The 21,702-nt window shown below is 38.4% G+C and overlaps 1 protein-coding gene across 4 annotated transcripts; it reads right to left on the reverse strand.

Annotated features, from left to right (window-relative positions):
• Nucleotides 1-5,374: 5,374 nt before the first annotated feature.
• pfkfb3 (6-phosphofructo-2-kinase/fructose-2,6-biphosphatase 3) lies at nt 5,375-20,811 on the reverse strand. 4 transcript variants are annotated; one of them, XM_088923841.1, is made up of 17 exons: nt 20,390-20,811; nt 16,080-16,205; nt 15,858-15,954; nt 15,708-15,774; nt 15,101-15,175; nt 14,721-14,777; nt 14,298-14,422; nt 13,557-13,764; nt 12,992-13,138; nt 12,753-12,857; nt 11,704-11,833; nt 11,372-11,434; nt 11,041-11,105; nt 10,502-10,678; nt 10,024-10,046; nt 8,918-8,968; nt 5,375-8,035 (listed from the first exon to the last, which is right to left on the reverse strand). In XM_088923841.1, exons 1-17 carry the CDS (start codon nt 20,469-20,471, stop codon nt 8,029-8,031), a joined length of 1,605 nt encoding a protein of 534 aa, XP_088779967.1. In that variant the 5' UTR covers nt 20,472-20,811; the 3' UTR covers nt 5,375-8,028. The 4 variants fall into 4 exon arrangements, with proteins under 4 accessions (XP_088779967.1, XP_088779971.1, XP_088779970.1 ...); XM_088923845.1 differs by lacking the exon at nt 8,918-8,968; XM_088923843.1 differs by lacking the exon at nt 5,375-8,035 and having other exon boundaries at nt 8,914-8,968.
• Nucleotides 20,812-21,702: the final 891 nt, after the last annotated feature.

Genomic DNA, 21,702 nt, shown 5'->3' on the forward strand with positions numbered 1-21,702 from the left:
TGGGCACACTTTCTAGATGTCCTGCATGAAGGACAGAACAGATTAATCTCAAGAATAAGAACTTCTAAGACTATAAATCAATAGCCCAGATGGTTTAATAAACCAATTAAGAAAAATAATCAGAAAAAGAAAGCGCTATAGCACTTTCTGAAAATATTAAGGAGAACGGGATTCCAATATAAAAAAAGGAGTATAATTAATTGAAAACACAAGTAAAAAGGATATTTGAAAAGCAGGGGGAGAAAGGAATATTGTAATGGAGGCTAATAAAATAACCACAATGTTTTTCACTAGTAATCCAAAGAACACTTAAGGATTATGTAAAGTGTCTCAGAAATAAAAAGGGGAAATATTTAGATGATGGAAAAAACGAAGGAAGAAATCCAACATGTCTCAAGCAGAGGAAAGACAGGAGTTCTATATTAAAATTACTGTAAAAAAGGAAGACGTGGGAGAGGAATTAGAAGCACTTAAAACAAACAAATTCTACTTAAAAACAGGGATGTTATCCATAGGCTGTTAACGAAACGCTTCCTACAGTGACTCAAAACATAATTTCAGAAAGTGAATTGACTGGAAAATAGGTGATATAAACAACCATATAAACCACATACATAAAAAGGGTGACAAAACTGAAGTAGTTACAGACCAATACGTCTTAATTCTATTACAAGTAAGGCTACAGAAACAACAATTAGAACTAAACCATAGAATTGGATGTATGGCAAAAGGATTCTAGGAGACAGACGATATTTATTTAAAAATGCCTTCCTCAACTAACTTGTTAAGAGTTATTTTCAGTATGCAACAGGAGTAATCGGGCATATGAGAGGTATATAAAGGTTGAAAAGTAAACAATGTACATTTTCAAAATGTACTGTAAAATGTAAAAATGCATAGATATTGTAAGATGGCAGCAGGTCAGTCAAGGGCAGCCATTTTGGCTGAACCTGATACCCTCTTACAAGATGTGTAAAGTATACAAGTAAAAACTTTTAAAATGTAGTTTAGAAGTACATTAAATGTGGTTTCAATAACTATAGCAAAGTCAAAATTAAATACTGTGTTGTATTAAATGTTAAAATTTAAATTTTAAGTCTCATTTTCATTTTAATGTCCAGTATCTATAAAATTTATACTTTCAAGGTTTAATATGCCATCTTGAGTAAAGCAAATTAAATAAACATTTCTCAAATTTCATCTAATTTATCATTGTCCCGTGGTTTAAATATTAAAGTTGCACATACTGTACATCTCGTGTGAGAAGCAAAGGAAATTAATGAGAGTCTTGAGTGCATGCAGGGTGGTTGGTACAACGTAGCAATCACTATCAGACCAGCAGGTGCCCAGGTCACGGAGAGTCTTCTGTCTGAGAAAGAGGATTTGAATTCAGCTCCTTGGGGCAAAGGCGCTCACCAAAGTCTAGACAGAGCTAGGATAATTGAATGAAGGGTCATTATACAGGTGTAAATCTGGGCTGCAGCACACTTCAGTTAATAATAATAAGAACCAAATGTTTGTTGAAGTATTGATCAAGTGAGCAGTCTGACTATCCTGACTAGGAGAGGCCTCTGCAAACTTAAAATGTTTGAGTGTCCACTTAAATTAAACAATAAATCACAAAACACACGTCTGAATATTCAGCACAGAAACAAGAACTCTGCTCTTCAGTATGACAGAGTTAAGGTGTTAAGTTATAACAGCTGTCGTTTCATGAAATATTACATATACTCTATACAATATCACAAAAAGATGAAGGGTTACGTGGTCCCCAGTAACTGCAGCGCTCTTTATACATCCAACTAAATCCAACTCTAAAAATTAATTAACAAATAAACCTGTTTCTTTCCATTAGCCCGACCCATCCTAAACTTTACACTTATTCTAGCCTTAGTCTTTACCCTCATCCATAACAATAAATAAACCTGAGTAGTGCAGCAGTGAGTACTCCAGATCCACACCTGTTCTAGTCTAAAGTCTAACACCTAACCTTGGGGTGAGTCTTTATTCACATCTTTCTTTCTTGCAGTTCTTTAAGATTAGAAGGGTGCAAGGAGGTTTAACTCTCTAACTCTCAAACAACACTATTAGTTGTCTTCCTTATTTGTATTATAGCCTTGTGTTTCATACTTGATTTTCTAAATTTTGGTTACATTGCACTTAAAATATGTTTGGAATCCCATACTTTTAAAGTATTTTTGTTCTATTTTTTATTATAATGTTGACACCACAATTTCTATGTTAATTTTAGTTAAATTCAATTCTAAACTGGCATCTAGTTTTTTTTAAATCAAGATGAAGCTTAGATTACAAATAAGTTTCTCCTGTATTTTAGGATAAGCACTCTGATCTCCAAACAAGATCTCCCCATAGGCTTGTTGTATGTGGTTCATTGAGCGTTTGAATACTGAAATGTTCTTTGTTGATGTTATTCAGACCAATTCACTTCTATTTAAGTAGCTTAAAGGAAGTCCCTTGGATGATTACCCAGAATGTTTTACCTCCTTAAGAGGATTCTTTATAAAATGACTGGCCTGGAAGCATAAGATACTCTACTAGCCAAATTTAGAACAGCCTTATCTTATTGGACCTTTAAACCTTATCTCTAACCTAATTTATGTTAGGCAGGAACAAAGTTCTACTCAACATAGTGTAAATCACAGTGCCAAATAAAAGTGTTTTTCGGTATTATACCAGCAAAAAAAACAGTTTGGGATTACTATTTAGTGTCTGAGATACTGAGAAAGCTTTTATATAATTAAAGAAAAATGTATTAAATACCCTGTTCACTCAGGTTTTCATCAAGGATGACTCGGGCTGAGAAAAGACAGAACTCTGTATTTAATAAGCATTGAGAGACAGATGTTCTGCATGCTCTAGGACCACTTGAGATAAACAAATCTCCAGTATCTTCTTCCTGTTATAACAAGAGATGTTATTCATAGACCATTAACCAAACTCTTCCAGTAGTCATTCAGAACAGGAATAATACTGCAGACTAGAAAGTTGCTAATGTAACACCCATGCATTAAAAGGGGAACATAACTGAACAAATTATGGACTTTATTAATCACATCTAGGAGATAGTCGACATTTATTTAGGAAAGAAAAAAATCCTGTTTTACAAATGTCGGAGTTCTTTTAATAAGCAAGAGCAGCAATAGATAAAGAGCATATACTATTGCATAGATTTCCTGAAAGCTTCTGTTTCTCATAAAAGACTGATTTTCAGGTGTTAGGAATTCAAAGTAATGCATGTGCCTTTTTATTGAGAACTGATTAATGATACAAAACATTATAGACAAGGTGTGAATGCTCAAACTGGCATGATGTGATTAGCAGAGTACCACATGGATATGTTTTTAGACCACTGCTCTTTTAGTTGCAAACTGGGTCAAAACAGAAGGCTCATCAAACACTGGAGATGCTGCAAAGCTTCAAAGGAAAATTAAAAAGGATATAGATTAACGTAAAGACTGAACATAAGAATGATTACAGGGAAGCCACTTGGCCTATCTGTTCCGTTCGGTTTCTAGTAACTAATTGTTTCTTGAAAGAAGCCAAGGTATCAGCCTCACAAAGATGGGGTAGCTTGTTACAAGCTCCCACAATCCATTGTGTTAAGATATGCCTCCTCTTCTCAGTTTAAATGCACTTCCATTTAGTTTCAGCACATGCTGTCTGATTCTTATTTCACTTTTCATTCTGAAGAAGTGTGCTGGGTGCTCCCCTCATAGTCTTCAGTGTTCAAGACGAAAAGGTTTATTTTCTTCTGCCTGTAAGTGTAAGACATTCTATTTGGCCCAGGATGTACAGTATTTGGTTGTTCTTTCCTGGACTGATTCCAGAGCAGCAATGCCTTTTCTAAAACTTGGTGACAAAAACTGTACACAATATTCCAAATGAGGCTTTATTACTGCATTGTAAACTTTAAAATATATACTGTCTCCAAAGATTGTGTGTGCTATTTTAACTGCTTCCCCACATTGTTTAGATGTAAATGATGATATCGGAATAACCACCAGTGTTTTGTAAGCTCTCTTCCTGTTCATCATTTCCTATTTTGCTTTTATACTTTAGGTTTTTAATACCTGCATGCAATACCCTGTACTATCTATGGTGAAAATTGTCAGGCGCTTGTGCAGTAATGAATTTTATCCAATCTGTTGGATCTACAGTGTTTGCTAATCCTTCTAATTTGGCATTACCACTAAACGTGACTACCTTAGTAACTGTATAAGAATCTAAATCACTTCTTAATTAAGACCACCAGTGGTCCTAGTACAGATCCCTGCTGTACTCCACTAACTACAGAACCCCAATGTGTTTATCTCTTATCCGTCTCCTGTTTTGCATGTAATAGCTAATTCTCATTTCAAATACTCACATTTCTGTGAAATCTCCTGCAATTTAAGAATTGATCTTTTATGAAGAACTATAACTGAAAATCTAAATATGACATATGATTACAGCTAACAATTTGGTAAGGCAAGAACCAGCTTTTGTAAATCAATGTTGACTTCTCCCTAGTATGTTTTTTTCATATAACCTGTAGTTTAGATCTTACAATTGTTTGCATTACATTAGATGTAATAGAAGTCATTCAAGTGGTCTATATTACCATTACTTGATTCCATTTTCTCAGCTTTTCTATGGCTGGGCATTAAATTAGCTATTCTTGAGACAGTAGGAACTACAGTATATGTCTGTTCAAAGTGTTTCCTCATTTGTAATATGTTCTCACATGACCAAAAAGGCTCCAGAAATATTTCTATAGTACTGCCATCTTCATACTACATTCCCCTGGACTTCACCATTTTAATTCACGTTGTAATCAGATTTGACCAATCTCCTGCTTAGTTCCAATATTCAGGGCCACACAAGAGCACAGTTGTCGTTAAAGCTGTGTAGATAGTGATTTCCAGTTCAATGGATTATCCTAATCAGTCCTCTCATTCTTCCAACTTAAATCCATTTCTTTTAGATGTAGGATGTTCCCAATTCCATTTTCTAGAATTTAATATAGTTGATCTGTGTCTGCAGTGGTGATAACTGATGCTTTGAGAAAAAGCGCTATATACATGTAAGGAATTGATTAAGCATGCAGGTAGTTTTGTGTTGCTAGCATGTAAAATTACCAAAGATAGTATTTGTGGCCATTAGTTCCAGTGTTTTAACTCTATCTCAAAAGACTCCATAAAGTATATATTCAGGGTGCTAAAAACAAATGTGGCAGGGCCCTTAAGTAAAAACAAAGTTACCTGGAGAGGCTTTATAATATTTTTAAAAAATTACAATAGTAGAGTGACTCCCTATTGGATGTTGTATAATATTAGATGCAAGTACTTTTATAACAAAAACTGAAACAGTATGATGTTTAAAGAATTTATTGGTCCAGCAACTGCAAAATATACAAATTTCTGAAAGGCATACCCTGTTTATCTCAACACAGTCACTTCCTTTCATCACAAGCATACCTCAAACAATTAAGAGTACACACAACAGGATTGATGCCACAAATACGTACTGCAGGTCTCCAAAAAAAAGTTTAGATACAAATAAATAAGTCTAACTGCTCAAAACCTAAAAATATTCAAGTATAAGAAGCAAACAAAAGTCACCTGACTGCATGTAGCCAATTTTTGTTCTGTTTAGGCAGTTTAATGAATGAAATAGATCTATTACCAGTAGATTAACACTGTAATGCAATTTGCTCTACTTAAAGAATGCTTCAAGAATTCAGTAGCCTCAGAGCTGTCCGTAGTGCATTTGTAATGAAACCTGCTTATAAAAATAAAGCTGGAACTTTTCACTTGCTTGAAATTAAATAACATTTCTACACTCATGTTCAAATATTAAGTAGTTTTCCCTCCAATAATAAAAAAAAAACTTTCTCCTAAAAGGGTAAGTTTGATTAGAAGTGTTTACACTGCAGATTTCTGTAAAAAGGGATGGCAAGTACATCATTAAAATGATGAGCACCATCTTACATCTATAAAATAAGCAGCATTGGTAAATAAACTGGTAAAGAATCAGGTACATATCTAAGCTAACTAAAAATAATCACAAGTTCTACAATAAAAACCTAAAATGATACATAAAAATAAAAACAGAAGAGTAGCAAGTGCAACACTTAACGAGCTAAGGGCCAAGATTCTATTCCAGCCCTTTAATCGTGCAACTTCATTAATAAAGCAGTGTTCACTGTGCAAGTCACGCACTAGGCACTGTGGTTAACCTCTTTCAAACCTATTCACTTGACAGCGTACGGCATCACTAAGGACATTATAATTTACAATTCCGAGAAGAAAATACTTAATTTTCCCAGATATATCCCTTACAAAACTCAACCATCGATTCCAGTCACACAACAATATTGCTTATTTTCAAACTGGAGAAAGAAAAAAAAATTGCAGCACTTACACCAACAACAGACCCAATTTATAAAGTGAAGTAACATACAGAGCTCATCATTCTGACATGCTTTAAAAATACATTTAAAAATGTCCCAAAAACAATCAAGAAAAATGGTCAAAATAAATTAAGGTTTGAAAATAAAAAGGGGCTACTTCAGTCAAACCATCATTTCCAGTTATAAGCTGGTTAGTACCCTGCCGCTGAGCTCCATAGGATCTCTATCATTTTATCTCCATAAAGACTCTGTGGCGCTTAATACCAGCTGGCACACAGAGACAGCCCAAAACCACATTACAAAAATAAAAAATAAGAAAATAAAGACTTAAATATAAAAACTTTGTAATACAATGGAAATATCTACAAAATGTTTTACATTCCTCGTCATCCCATTACTTAGCTTTGGAAAAAGGATGCCTAGAACCAAATTAAATGAAGGCTCCGAGACAATGCCGGCTCTTGGTGATAGCTTCCTCTTTGCCAGAAAGGTCTGGTTTCTTACCCAGTGGAAAACTGTCACCAAGCTACAAGGTGCAGGTGGGCTGAAGTTTTTGACTTAATCCAGGTCCTAGCTTTAATGCTTGCTTGGTACAAACAAAAATTTGGTTACAGTGGACTAAAGCTGTAAACATTTACATGTCATTTTGGGTATAAGCCTGTCCTGACCCATGTGACTGAAACCCCAATTATAAAATGAGCAGAGCTCAACTCACGTCAAGACAAATTATACATTCCAAGCTGTAGTAGAGGAACAATTGGTATTTGATGCATGGTCTATATTTTTTATTATAGTTTCTAGGATGTGATAGCATTTTTTCGCAATAGTGCATTCTTATCCAGCACAATAAGTCCCAAAAACAAGTTTGGAGCTACACTGAAGGTGCATTTCGGTTAAAGTTTAGTTTGTAAAAGTGCAGTCATGTAGATTGTGGTGGTGGTAGGGGAGAAGGTCTTTTTATTAGTTTTTTTTTATTAAAAACTTTCTCTTCATGTAATAACAATGACAGTTTTAAGACTGTCAAAGCAACTTTCTCCAACCTAACAGGCTACAATTACAATACATACTGTATTTGAATGTGTACTAGGACATAATGTTTCTTTTATGTAGAGCAAAATCAGCATTTTCTTTCAACATCCTTGTAAACTCAGGCTAAAGCCTTTACTGAACCACAGTTGTAAAACAAAAAAACAAGATTTCTCCCTTCTTGTTTCTCAGTTCTACAAACATTAATATAAATAGGTTTATTGAACCGTCATCTTTCACTTGAACTGTACACACACACACACTATTTACAGGTACCAGGAAAAATGTCCTAAACCAGATATTTCCTTATTTGCAAAACCATTTCCCAAACAAGCATTTACAAATTATGCTGACAAGACATTCATTTACATGGCTGTGAAAACGATCAAATCCATATTAGTCACCAAGCCTAGAGCAGTGCATTTCAGTTCAGATGACGAGAATGAACAAAAACAAAAGAAGAAGTCGACATCCATTTTAGACAGGTCACGGTCATTTTTCTGATCAATATCCAAAATGCAGGTGGAGTGGCAGTTTTGAGATTCACTGGCAATCTTCTAAGACATCGTGCAGTCCCGAAGTTTTCCTTCTTATGTTCTGTTGGGGAGGGAAAAAAAACAGTTTTAATAACAAAGTCCTTTGTCTGAACTGCAGTAGAAAAGCTATATAACATGCAGATGAAAACAGTGCTCAGATCAAGGCATAAGCAAGATCTACACACAAACTAGCAGAGCAAAAGCAATTCTGAATGCAACCATTAAAGCTTTTCTACCAAAGCCCTGCATTATTTCAAGACCCTGACTTTCAACCGTTATGTGTCTGCAACACCTTGACTCTAACCAGTTTTTCAGGGACTTTCAATATATACATGGCTGTTCATTTAATTCCATACTTCATAAACCAAGCAGGAATAGTACCAAAAAAAAAGTCTGTAACCTCTTAAAATAAATCTGCAAAGAAATGCTACAAAACGTCACCGATAGCTCTGGAACTTTTCTTTTCCATCTCTTCAGACACTTATTTTGTACTTTAAAAGCCTTTTCTATTTGATTCCAAGTTTCATATAGGAACAGAAACTTAAAATATGCTATTTTTCTTTTTGAAACCAGAAAATCTGCACCATGCCCCATGGTAGAAGCCAATTCACTCCAGAATACAAAACTCTGGTATAATGGTTGTGTGGGTTTCATTTAATGATTCCCTTTATATGTTTATTGTGCTCTAATACTTCCTCCACCCCCAGACTCACGATCTAAAGCAATTGCACGTGAAATTGACCAAAAAAGAACTTTTATAATGTAAATCAAGATTTTAGGAGAAAAGTTGTTAATCCCGATAGAAAAAGATCTTTATGCAGCGTTACCATCTTCAGAAAACAAGAGACAATACTGCTTAACTGCTTGGCTAAATGAATTTCATTTGCTAAACTGCACTACAAGGTCACTTTTAAGATCAAGATTCAGCCAACAAGCCTTTTACCTTTGAAACACTAGCAAGGAGATAACTTTGAGATAATGGAAAACTGTTCGTCTTTAAGCAGAAGAAGAAAAAGAGAAAGAAAATCATGAGTGAAAAAGGTCAGTGTGTATTAAGCAGGCAAACCTGACATTGCAGCCGTTATGAACATGCAGACAACTTTAACAAGGAAGAGGGCAAGTATGCACAAAATGTGTAATTATGTTCTGAACAACTCACAATAGGCTTCATGCATTAAGTTTTAAAAAGACTCCTTGAAGGGTTATCAAACTGATGTATTTGCATACAAAAGAAATCCATGATCTTCTAAATAAACGACTGCATTTGAGGGAGGGGGATGAAAACAGTCTCATCTTCAGTTGCCCAATGATGTTTTGTCTTATTCTTCCATTGCAACAGTATGAAAATTACTACTGTGCATTTGCCAACAAGATTTCTGTAAAACAGAATCTTCCCAACTTCTCCCCCTGGAACTCGTATTGCCTATAAATAAATGACTATACTAGGGAGACAGGCTGTGAAAGAGGAAGGTTAGTCTGATCTTTACCACTGAAAGCAGGGAGTTGCAACAAGTATTTAGTTAGTGAGGTCCAATTTCAGCATGCAGGCTATAAAGCACATGATGAGGACGGTCAGTGAAGCACATGGAAGAAAGCTTTGTAGCCAAAACCCATAGGCAGGTACTGTAAAACAGGTATTTCTCTGAATATTAAGCTGGATATGTTACAGACATGCAAGGACTGATTATGGAATAATAACATAGAAGGAAATGTAAACTATTTTGTATAGCAGATTTACAGATGGTTGCCGCTATACACCAAGACCTTTTTAATAGAATTTGGAAATGTCGAAAAGTGCTTTATTTAAATGGAGCAACACTAATGATGGGTCGGTGGCAGTCTGATTGCTGCTCCATCCGACTCCAAATCCCTCACTAATAGTCCCTCACTACGCCATGTTCGTGTCATTGCTGTGTGGATCGGAGGGTCCGATGAGAACAAGGCTTTCATTTCAGTGTCCTGTGGTCGCAAGGTCCTGCCAGACTGGAACTCTAGGGTCAGCAGAGGAAATGCTAATCACAACGGCAAAAGGAAAGAAGCAGTACTTACAGACAAGCTTTGCCAAGCCAATGCTGTAAAACGAAAAGAAGAATTTGAAAGTGTTACTTAAAGGCAAAACAGGATTCTTCAAGCAGTGGGCAGAAAGAGGCTTTAAAAGGACAACCAAGTAACATGTAGAAGACTGAACCAGATGTTACTTAAGCCTTGAAGAAGCACCTCCGTGCAGAACAATGCTTCCAGAACCTTTTTTAAAATGGTAGACCATAGGCACATTTACAATGCAACAAACCTTTTCAAATGAACCTACTGAGTGCCAAATCAACACTTAAAATGTGTCATTTTCCACCGAGGCTTGGCTTTAGCCGATGTACAATCCACGGTTTTTATGCACCGTTTTGCAGGTTCAAACAATAACTGTACGTGAAGGCCTGTTGGATCGCACTTAAGGTAAAAGCCTAAATTTGTTTAAAAGAAGTCAAATGTGTAGAAAACAACCACAGATATGAAAAGAAAAGAGTGAACTAACTTGTCCGGGTAGAGAAGTGGGAATTTCAGAAGCTGCGCACACTGGCAGAGCTGCAGATGAGGTCGATGCCATGTGATCATCTAGGCTCTTAATTCGGGGTTTTTTAGTAGGCTCGGGACTTGCCAGCGGGGTGACACTGTTTCTCCTGATGAGTGTGCTGGGGCCCTTCCTTACATCCTGCTCAAAGCAAGGAGAAGATGAGGTCAGCAGAGCCGAGAAAGTCACAGCAAGCAAAGCTCCCCGTTGCCCTGATCTAGCTAAATAAGATGAACAAATCACACTCTAGAACTGCATTTTAACATTAGTAATGAAATACAGTCATATAATACATGGTGTAACTATACAAACTCAGCTAGACCTAGCCATAATTAATTAATTTAGGTTGTGCTTAACCACAAACAGCAAAGGGGGAAAAGGGACAGCAAAGCAGTAACCTGCTGGTGTTAGCATAGCCATGCCTCCAGCAGCAAAGGCATTTACTCCTATGACAATCTCAGAGTACATTAACACACTGGAGGGACCGTACAGCCAGTGCTTACCTCTGGTCTGTCCCTGTGCGTGTTCACTGCCTCAATATTCAAGCAGATGGATTCAACTTTGCAGCCTTCAAAAGATTAGACACAAATATTGCTGAGAATGACAAATCCAATAAAATGAAACACCGCCGTAGCATCTCAAATCAGTGGGCTACTGCTTCAAACAACTTCTCAAAAGATGCAGGCTTGGAAAAAACATCTTGAAAATCCAAACATTTGTAAATAGGAAGTGTATCTTTCGATTCCTGTGCAATCATTTACAACCATTACATTCTTTACAGGTAGGACAAGGTGAAAACAAAACGCAGAAAATAAATGAATGACTGCAGCTTACCATAAGCCACTGGAGTGAGTTTCAATACTGTATGCAGAGGGCACTTGAGATAGGGCATCTCATCTGAAATACAGAATTAAAACATTAGTAGCATTGTGCCCATAATTTAGGATTGTGATTGAGAACAATCCCAAATTGAAACCGTTTACCCATGCATATAAACAAAAATATGACTTAGTGCAATGTAACGACTAATTATCCCAACAAAATACCTCCTAAATATTTAGACAGATAAATGACATTGCAAATGTTCGGCACGATAGACTGATGTAAAACTCCAAGACAGCTGCATTTCCTTTATGCAGTTATATAGATAAAAGGAAAGAGCATACCTGCGCTCTTGTCCAGGAAGTAAGCGAGAAGACACCTCATGACAGCTTGATGGCAGACAACCAGCACATTCTCCTGCCTCTCCAACTCCATGATGACAGGCTCCAACCGCTGCACAAGGTCCTGGTAAGACTACAGATATGCAGATAAAGTCCATGTTAGGCCAATAGGTAAAAAAAATGGGAATACATAAATACTCTTTTATAATTAACATGAATGAAACGTCTTTTGCATGCTTAAGCACAAAGAGAAAAGAGAAGAGGAAGAACAATTTAAAAAGATGCCTACATAACTGCAGGTCATTAGCACCACTATTTGTATTGCAATGTTTAAATTAAGGAAAGTGTAATGAGTCATTTTAGGCCTAAAAAAAGATTAAGGCCATTACACCCACACACGCTCTTAAATCCAACACTTGCAGAGACCGATGGTCTGGTCAGAGCCTTTTTTAAAAAATTCCATTACCAAACTATTTTGTTTGTGTAAGAATGGTTCCACAGAGGCCTGGCAACGTTGAAATGTGCCCTCGACATTTTAAATCCACAAACAAAACAAAAATCCAGCATTGGATGCTTTAGGAGGAAAAGTGATCTATAAACCGATGATCTATAACCAAGGGTATGATTTTAAAAATGAAATCAATATGTATCATTCAAAATTGCTTCCTATCATCACAAATCCAAAACCTAGGCAACACACAAAACAGCCCTTACACTTTAGTTTGGAAATGATTGGTTAGCATCAATTGGAGACAGAGGCTCTTTAGCATTAACCCACCAATCCCCAGATACTGATCCATCCAAGTAACACACTTCAGTGTTGGAAAAGAAAGCAGATTTGGCTGTGTAGGAATACCAGCCTTAAGCAGTATCCTTGAACAACCCTCCCACTTAATTTGTCCTTTTTCAAAGACTTCCATTCCTCATACTTTAACATTGTATAGGCACACAACCCCTTCAAAAACAGCACAACTTACAACTGAAAAAGGCAATGCAAACTGAAATGCCACATCAGAAAGAAAAAGACTCAAGAGTAATAAAAAAACACATACCTCTCCTTTTGGATAGCGGTAATAGTATTTGTCCTGATCACGCAAAGCGAATTCCTCAGGGTACTGCTCTTTAATTTCTTCATAAGTCATTTCCTCACACACGCCCTGCAGCAACAAACATTTAGGAGAGTTAATAAGCAATTCAAGCCACAACTTTCTTTAAAAAGCAAACTTATTTCCCCTTGCGGGGGAAAATGTTATTTTGGTTTCATTTCCTACTGAGAAAAACAAAAACTCACCGCATCAATCTCATTAAGAGATTTCCACTGCTCATATGGGACTCCCAGGGCCTCTGCAGTCTGTATTGCCCTCCTCATCTGGCTTGTCCAAACTCTGAGGTCCTTTAGGTTCTGCTCTTCCAGAAACGTGGACAGTGCTCCAGCAAACTAGACCAAGGTGAGAAGAGGTCAGGGTTACTGAAGTGCCAACACACCGGCATCCAGCACATTCCAGGAATTCTTGCATGTTCTCCACAAACCACATATTTCTTTCCAGTCTTTAATGATAGCATACACAAGCCTTACGAATGTTACCCAACTATTTAAAATGTACAGGTCTTACAAACAAGATCCATATGTTTGCTGTAAAGTTGCAGGTGAAACTAATGACAAACTGGGCACTGAAATATACACAGTATGATAGTAACCCCATTCAGGCAATGCCAGAGAGGGATCAATACAGTCAATGACCTAGAATCTGAAAAAGGGGTAGGACCCTGTTCTGCATTGATACACTTATTATTCTATAGGTTAAGGGGTATTAAAACATTTCATCACAGTCGCGCTGCAGGGTTTTGGAAAGTACCTTTTTCCCCCGGACAGACAGGCCCGAGTCGCCACCAAGCCTGCCCTGAAGGTTGTGCTCACTCTCGCCATGGCGACACAGGTAGATGTGTCGGGGCTGGACGTGGATGTTCATCAGATAGTAAACAATTTTACTTTGGATATGGTCCTGGATTCTGTTCACAAGAAACCTCCGTCCAACGTCTATGACTTTGATGAAACAAAGGTCCCTAGGAAGGAAACACAAGCCAGACATATAAAAAATGTCGACTGTGGTCACAAACCTTTGTATCATCTATGTAGAGTGTAGGTGGATGTGCAAAAAAAAAAGTTTTAAATCACATGTTTTGAAGAATACATCAATTTTCTAACCACTTTAACCAATGTAGGGACACAGGGGAGCCGAGGCCTAGACTGACAAACAGGCGTAAGGCAGGATACACTCTGAATGGGATGCCAGTCCGTAGCTAGGCACACATTCACACCAGGTCCATTTTTCCCACCAAGCCAATCAATCAACCTACAAGTATGTGTTTGAACTTTGGGAGCACCCAGCAAAACCCCATGTGAACACAGGGAGAGCAAACCCCATACAGACAGCAGCCCAGGGACCCTGTACCGTGAGGCAGCAATGCTAACATCTGCTGCAACTTGAATTGACCACCATTAAAATAAGTAAAACACGACTTTGTTCAGAGAAAAACATACATCTGATGTTTGTTAAAGTGTAAGTGTATAAGAATAAATGTGAAGAAGTTCATACCGGTCATAATGATCAGGATCCAGAGGCTGATAAGAAGCTCTGTAACATTCGATTCTCTTGAGGAAATCTTCCATGGCATCTGTCCTGTTGCAGTCTTTGTAATCTGGACAAGACACCTTCACTTCCTACAAAGAAAAGGCACAGGTCACGTCTACATAGGTGAAAAGCACAGTAGTTTATGATTTTAGAACATATTTACTGCTGACCTCATTCACAAAACAGTTTGACGTCAATATGCTAATTGCCTATAAAATCTACTACACAGTAGAGCATTTCCCCCCCACCTGCAACAAATGAAATTAAATTTAATTGGGTTGAAGTTACTTTCAGGTAATAAAAGGATAAAGGCTACAAGTTTAAAGCACATGCTCCCCCATCGTATTTTGAATTAATCTCGAAGGAGCAGTTCATGTTGAGACTCACCATAATATTTGTCGCAACAACATCAGGGTCTTCACAAACCGATTCAATGAAAAAAATCTGTTGAAAGAAATTATGTAGCTTAGTTTATTCCAAGGATGCATTTGCAAAAAACATTACAAACACCTATTTTTCCCCTCTTAAATTCAACCATCATCTTTGCCTCTTGCAGTATGATGGGGTCCACATCAGCACCACCTGGCATACATGCTGTCACTATTACACAATGCACAAGTGTTAAAATATGTTTAAATGTACCGGTGAAGACTTCAGAGTAGCGCATGTCTCTAAGCATAACACAATTGATGGCCGCACATAAAAATGCGATTTGAATTAAATCAAGAAGGGTATTTTTCCAATGAAGAACCAAGAGATTGCCTTACCTTAAATCCATTCTCGCTGCCAAAATTAAGGATCAGGTCTCTCCTGTCCCTCGTGGTGTTGGTGGCATCAAAGACCTACAAGATGAACAGTAAATGAACCTGGCTGAAATGGGCAGACAGAAGACATGTGATTGTATCAACACTCTTTGGTCTTAGGATTAACCAAAACAGTTTTGAGACCAAGCCTTAGGCAGTACTTCTTCCATTCAGTATTCTTCAAAAATGCAGAAATCACATCACTATAACCAGATTGCGAAAGTAAAATGGCTTGTTATAAGCAAAGGTTCAGTCAATCTCTGATGAGAAATCTAGACTTCTTTTTCAGTATGCTACAATTTATTCAGTGTTACTACTGCAGCGAAACCACTGAGACTTAGTAAAAGATGGAGCCATCTTTTAACAAAAATAAGACTTTGCAAGCGGTGTGACCAATATACATTTATCACTGTCACTTTTCAAAAGATTTGTCAGCATTCATATACTAACACCTCAAAACAAGCTTCCAATTTAAGAAAATGTGACAATGGTATTCTAAAATCAGGTCAAAATTACAATCCACAAATGTTTGTGTTGTTTACAGGTTTTGAAATAAATCAGAAAGACTTACAGCGATGTGACCACCTTCTTCAGTAAGGTAGGATTTGACATCTCTTAAAGCAGCTAAGGCACATTGTCTGTGAACAAAAAAAAAAAGTTTAAACAACTCCTGATAACTGAACTGCAGCGCAACCGTTTACAAAAAAAAGTTTCAACTCACTGTCGAATTTTCATGGCATCTTGATTATCTGGCCTGAAGAAGTCATAGGAGCTGTAATGTCTGACTGCTTCACGGCGATACTCCCCAACATTGAACACTGCAGCAAAACAAAGACAAACAAGAGATGTAGCCAGACAATAAACCACCATAATTGCCTAGAGTTACGACTTGGACAGCTACTCATGACCATGGCAATAATGTTCAGTGTTCATTACAGGGTACCTTTAGTGGGGACTCCGATCCAGTTGAGGTAGCGCGTCAACTTCTTGGAGATGTAGGTCTTCCCTCGGGCAGGCAGGCCAACCATAACAATCACAGTGGGAGAATTGGTTAGACGGGGATCGCCAGCTGTGTTAGAAGAGTACAGAAAACTGAATTAGTCCTGTAGCCAAGGCAACAAAGAAGCACCTTACATGTCATGCCATAAACATGTCAAACTGCACCTTCACAGAGGGTTTTGAGATTATTTTCACAAGTCAGCAATACAGGCCGGCATGTTCGTAATCCAGTTTTTAAAGCATCATTTGGAACTGGCATTGAAGTCTTACATCTACTGAAATGCACAAAAACTGCCTGAATTAAAAAGGCTTAATACCATCCCTAACACACTCTGGAGTTTGAATTTCCTCTACTTCATTTATTATTTAAAGAAACACTTAGGTCTATAGTTGTTGGGTCTTCACTTTAGGTCAATCTGGCACCACCAACATCCCTAGCCCATTCCCATTCCTCACTACAACACGACAGACAAATCTAATCTGAAGCAACTGAAATTGGGTCACTCCCTTCACTGAACACCCTCTCGCAAGCAGACAATCAGGTCTGAGCCCTCGCTTCACTGACCTCACCCGAGGGAGGAGAGTACAGATCTGTTGTGCACTCAGCAGCCTGTACTAAGAGCACGTGCAGCACCTACACATGGTCGCTGCTCTGCGGCAATAAAAATGACCCCCCCCCCCCCCCCAAGCATGGAATTAAATCTATAATCTGCCTAGAACATCAGATAATATGAACCAGAAACAGTACCAATAAATTGCATCAGTGATGAACAAAAGATAAAAGCAGATACTATTTCACCACCACCAGCTGCAATGGTTTTTTTTAAAAAAATATGTATTTTATTTTTCCACTTTAACTTCTTAAGAGGGATAAAAAAATTGTACTGAATCTAGTAAAATGTATTCCAGCCTTCCAGTGTGATCAACATAATCAAAGATGTGCCTGGTCAGCACGGGGATGAGGACCACCAAGGAAATTCGAGACAAGAATTTCCAATGTCCCAGTAAGGAGACCAAGGACTCTGTACATGGGAGGTGTCATCCATAGACTGAGGTATTAAACCAAGCTCCTGGCTAATAGGTCATTCAAAAGCTCCTGGCATCATCCATTAAGAGGGTGAATGATCACCCCATATACTGGTTACATTCCACTAGGGGCTTGTACAATCCAGCCTATTTAATTCAAGAGGTGAGGCAGCTTCCCACTTCTCTCCCTGAACTGCTGGTGATGTCCCAGGGCTGACATAAGGAAAACAGAAGGTACGATTTCTTCATGCTGGATTTACCAAATGCTGGTTAATAAACAGTTTGGGGAAAAACACTTTGACTCAGAGACATGAAGTCAGGGGATGAATCTTAAACTCATGTCAAAAGCCCATTATGCCATCGCTACCCTATAGTTAGGGATATTTGCAGATGTCCTAGTCACTACTCTTCCAAGAGGAAAAGTACATGCTGTATTAAAAGCACAATTCAGTTCATGTAATTCTAAAATGAAAAAACCTTTTCATGAAGCAATGCGGGTCTTCTCGGGACATCTAGTATATAAATAAATGACAATGCATAGCAAAAGCAAGTCAGCAAAAAACAAATCTCATCCAATGTATTGGTGTCATGACCGATTCCTTAAATAGCATCAAGGAGCAATGCGATAGGATATGTGGGTACAGTAATCCCTCTGCGATCTGGCCCGTCTGAGCGCACGAGAAAGGGCACGTGCTCACCGTCTTGGATTAGACTTCTCTATTGGTATTGATTTAGAGATTAAGCACTTTATAAATGACAATGAACTATCATTCCATTAAAAAAAAACTGAATTAGATCAGGTATAAATGCTTTCTCTTACAAACCTAAAAAGAACAGGGAAAATGGGTTCACGTCGCAAGTAAAGAAAACTACATTGCAAAACCTTTTTTACGAAGTTATTACAACGCAGAGGCTGAAGTAATTTTGAGGTCAGAAAGTGACTTACATTATTGCAGTTTTAGATCAGGTGAAATGCAGTTAAAAGAAAAACTTGATGAAACTCTGTAGCCTTAACTGAACTTTAAGGTACAGGTTACCTGACAAACTGTTTAATACACAGCATCTTCCAGGCTATTGTGTCAAGGTGTTCAAATTTTTACATTTGAATATTTCTGGAAGCAACTATACCATAAAGCCAGCATCACCCACAATTCATAACCTGGAAAATACAAATACTATCCATCGCAATGTGTACAAGTAAAACATTTTATTTAACAGAATAACATACAAACGGGAACTGCAATTTCATTTTGATCCAATGTCCTGTCATTAAAAATGAATGTTGCCAACTAAAATCAAAACCTGCGTTTCGGAAACGGTAGCCGAGTAAGCACAGTTCAATTATGTTGCAAAAGAGCTTTCAAAATTGGAAGAGACGACACTAAATTGCAATCCCTAAAATGTTTTCCGCACTGGAGTATAATGATAGATCGGCAAGACCGCATTCCGTGCTAGAATAACCCAACGTCCTTTCACATAAAGGTATAAAGGAACTTTTTCCATGTTATACGGAAAGCAAATGATAGAAGTTAAAACCGCGCAGGATTCAGAACGACTTGTTAATAAGGGGCTGTATTCTAAAAAAAACCACCCACGCAACAGAGTCCCTGCTTTACGAAAGCCCCCGTTGCTGACGTCATCTGACCAGCAGATTGCATCCGACTTCTCCCTCTGCTATCTTTCTTTAGAGCAGCCCCGGTGCGCTGCAGAAATCTGCTGATCCAATCACTGGATGACGAAGCTTCAGCGCAGAACTCCCCCCGTCCTTCTCCCGTGCGCCTGCGCGTCGTTTCCGAGCTTCACCGCTCCATAACGGGAAGCCGGAGAGTCCCCGTGGTTGCTATAGCAACCCCTTTCAGCGGGATCTGGCTCATCAGAATGCCGGACACAAAGAAGGTGACTAAGCTCGGTCTCGAGCCCCCCCAACGCCTCGCCCCCGCGCCTCTATGTTAACCGGGAGCTTCTCATAACACGGTGCCTAGCGGTGCGGTATTTAAATGTGAATCTAAGCGCTTTCGCAGTATTCACCATCAGAATGTAAAGCAATATTAATCATCCTAGCGATTACCCTGAACTGTAAGCTTGAATTAAACGCCGGTACATCATTTCCACAAAGGCCGGTTTGGGGGGGATTACCATTCTTAAAGCAGAACAGAGGTTAAACCAAACGAGTTATCCTACATTCCATTATTTATTACTGTGGAAATTACTATGCACATTTTTTTTTTGAAAGGCACGAAGGATGGTCTTGTATCCGTTATATACATGCAACCAAGCAGGACCAACGTTACTTTTATTTTCATTGAGCACTTCAAATGTTAACTGTTTTTTTTTAACATTTGAACTACACTGCGGTGGTCGATTTGCGACTGTATGGACAAGGGAATTCGTTTATCGCTCTTCTTTAACATCTTAATACAAGCAGGAATGGGTTACAATAGATTACGTTGTCCCGCCCATTTTTAAACAGAGCCATGGACCACATTTTTTTTTTCCTTGCTTCAAATGCAAATACACGTGAGTCACGTTTCGGCTCTCCTTTTTGTGCTTTGTTCGCTACCACTTTTTCAGGAAACCGCGTAATACAAATCACACCCTCACAGTATCCTTGTAAATGCCCAAATAAAAACGGATTAAAAATGTACGAGTACGAGGGTGCAACGTTTAAATGGCCACTTGCAGAGATTCATCGGTTACCGAAACTCGGAATTACATTTAGGTGTAAGCGTCTACCTCCAAATCCACCAGACACAAGTGCTATAAAACACAACGTCACAAAACGCCATCCTTCAGAACCGTCGACCGCTTTACAGAACTCCGTCTGAACTAGGGGCGGATAGTACCGCTAACCAAATGAACTAGGTATTCCCTAAAACTAAAGGAACAATAGGTTTATTCCATACTGAAAAGAGAAGAGAGAAAACACAACGTTTCGGCTGTGAAGCCTTCTTTCAGGTATTCTCTGAATCGCTTTACGGCGGAGACCAAAAAAGGGGGCGAGAATGCCACACCGTATCAGAAAGTAAAATCAAATACAGATCAGATCAAAGACGGGGGCACTCTGCCGTCACGTCTGCCGCAAGCTAACGTAACGCAAATCAATCATGTGCGCTACTGCTTAGCATGCGAGGGAATTCCACATTTATGATACAAGGCCCGACCAAGAGACTAACAAAAACTGGCTATACGCATTTTTTTTTACACAGCAGATGAGAGAACTGCACTTACATCTACGAGGTATAGCTGGTCTATCATCCTTAGAAGGAATCCAGATCTTTTGAAGGCGAGTCTGCTTGAGCTCCTTTGGCATAGCTATGTGGGGGAAAAAAAAATATCCTTTCGAGTTTCTCCTTTAGGATGCCGAGTATAACAAAGCGGAGAGATTTCTTTCTGAAAGAAATTCCGGTGTACGCGGTGACTAGCTTGTTTTTTTCTAAATAAAAACGGATCGAAGATTGTAATGTAAAAGGAAATCTAGTTATCGGAACGCCGAAGTAACATTTTTTTTTCCTGTAAAGTAGGTAGTCAGAATATTTTTTTCTCTTCTCACGGGTACCGAGATCCGCTCCTAACCAACGCTTTGTGGCAATTATAAATTGCTCGCTATAAAAGAATTTCGTTTGTACCGTTTCGCTGAGTTAACTCCCTACGATGCCGGTATCTTAATCTCCCAAACCGTTCCAGATCCCGTATTTAACCTCACAAGCCGGCAGTGCAATGTGACGACCGTGACGCACCCGCTCAAAGGCGTGGTAACTGGTGCTTTACTAGGGTTTAAAGACACGAACCATTTTACGCCGCCTTGCGGTAAAATGCAGAATTGCTGAATCACCGAAGGACAAGTCTGATATTCCAGTGACATTCATCAATGAAAGTAAGCTGTAAATGCACTACACATAAGAATTAAATGGTTACATACATTTAACCCCCTTTGACCGCATCAAGCGGATAAAACCCCGCTTCAATTTAATTTTTGCTTAAACGAAACTAATGCTTTATTGCTTTATTACCGCAAAGGTTTCATTAGAAATAATTATAATTCTGAGAAAGTGTTTAAAAATCACATCATTTTCGATACAACTGCATTTTTAATAAGGTCTCATAGATCCTTGTGGTCAGAAGACTCCTACTAAGTGGCGTCCGGGGAAATTAAACCTGCTGTTGCGGGAGTGCACGTACTTCATGTACGCTGCCTCACAGGAAGTGACATTTGAAATTTTGGAGCCCGAAGTGAAGGGATTCCCGTTTGAGTTCCTGGCCTGTCTCGCGGATCGTCCCTTGTGCACGTGCAAATCTGTGCATTCGCACTGTGGGGGGGGGGGGGAGAGGGGGCATTTTTCCCCCCTTCCACGCTTGAATGATAACGGTGCAAGAAAGCATCATATACCTTCCATCCCGACTTACAGGCTATGCAATAACGTGAATATCAATAATAAGATTTTATCAAAAATCATTTCACGCTTAGACGCTTTCAATTTCATAAAATAATGAAATCGCTATAAATGTAGTTAATTCTGATTTTGGTTTTAAAAAACGTCAAA

This window comes from Atractosteus spatula, chromosome 8 (genome assembly GCF_055471065.1).
Source record: "Atractosteus spatula isolate fAtrSpa1 chromosome 8, fAtrSpa1.hap1, whole genome shotgun sequence".
NCBI classification, from domain to species: domain Eukaryota; kingdom Metazoa; phylum Chordata; class Actinopteri; order Semionotiformes; family Lepisosteidae; genus Atractosteus; species Atractosteus spatula.

Excerpts from the sequence above, each read along its gene's own strand:
- pfkfb3 (XM_088923841.1), bottom strand. The coding sequence starts at position 20,471 with ATGCCAAAGGAGCTCAAGCAGACTCGCCTTCAAAAGATCTGGATTCCT. Across the intron at positions 16,206-20,389 it reads ACCAGCTATACCTCGTAGAT|CTGGCGATCCCCGTCTAACC; the intron begins GTAAGTGCAGTT and ends CTTCTAACACAG. Across the intron at positions 11,106-11,371 it reads ACTCACTCCAGTGGCTTATG|GCTGCAAAGTTGAATCCATC; the intron begins GTAAGCTGCAGT and ends AATCTTTTGAAG.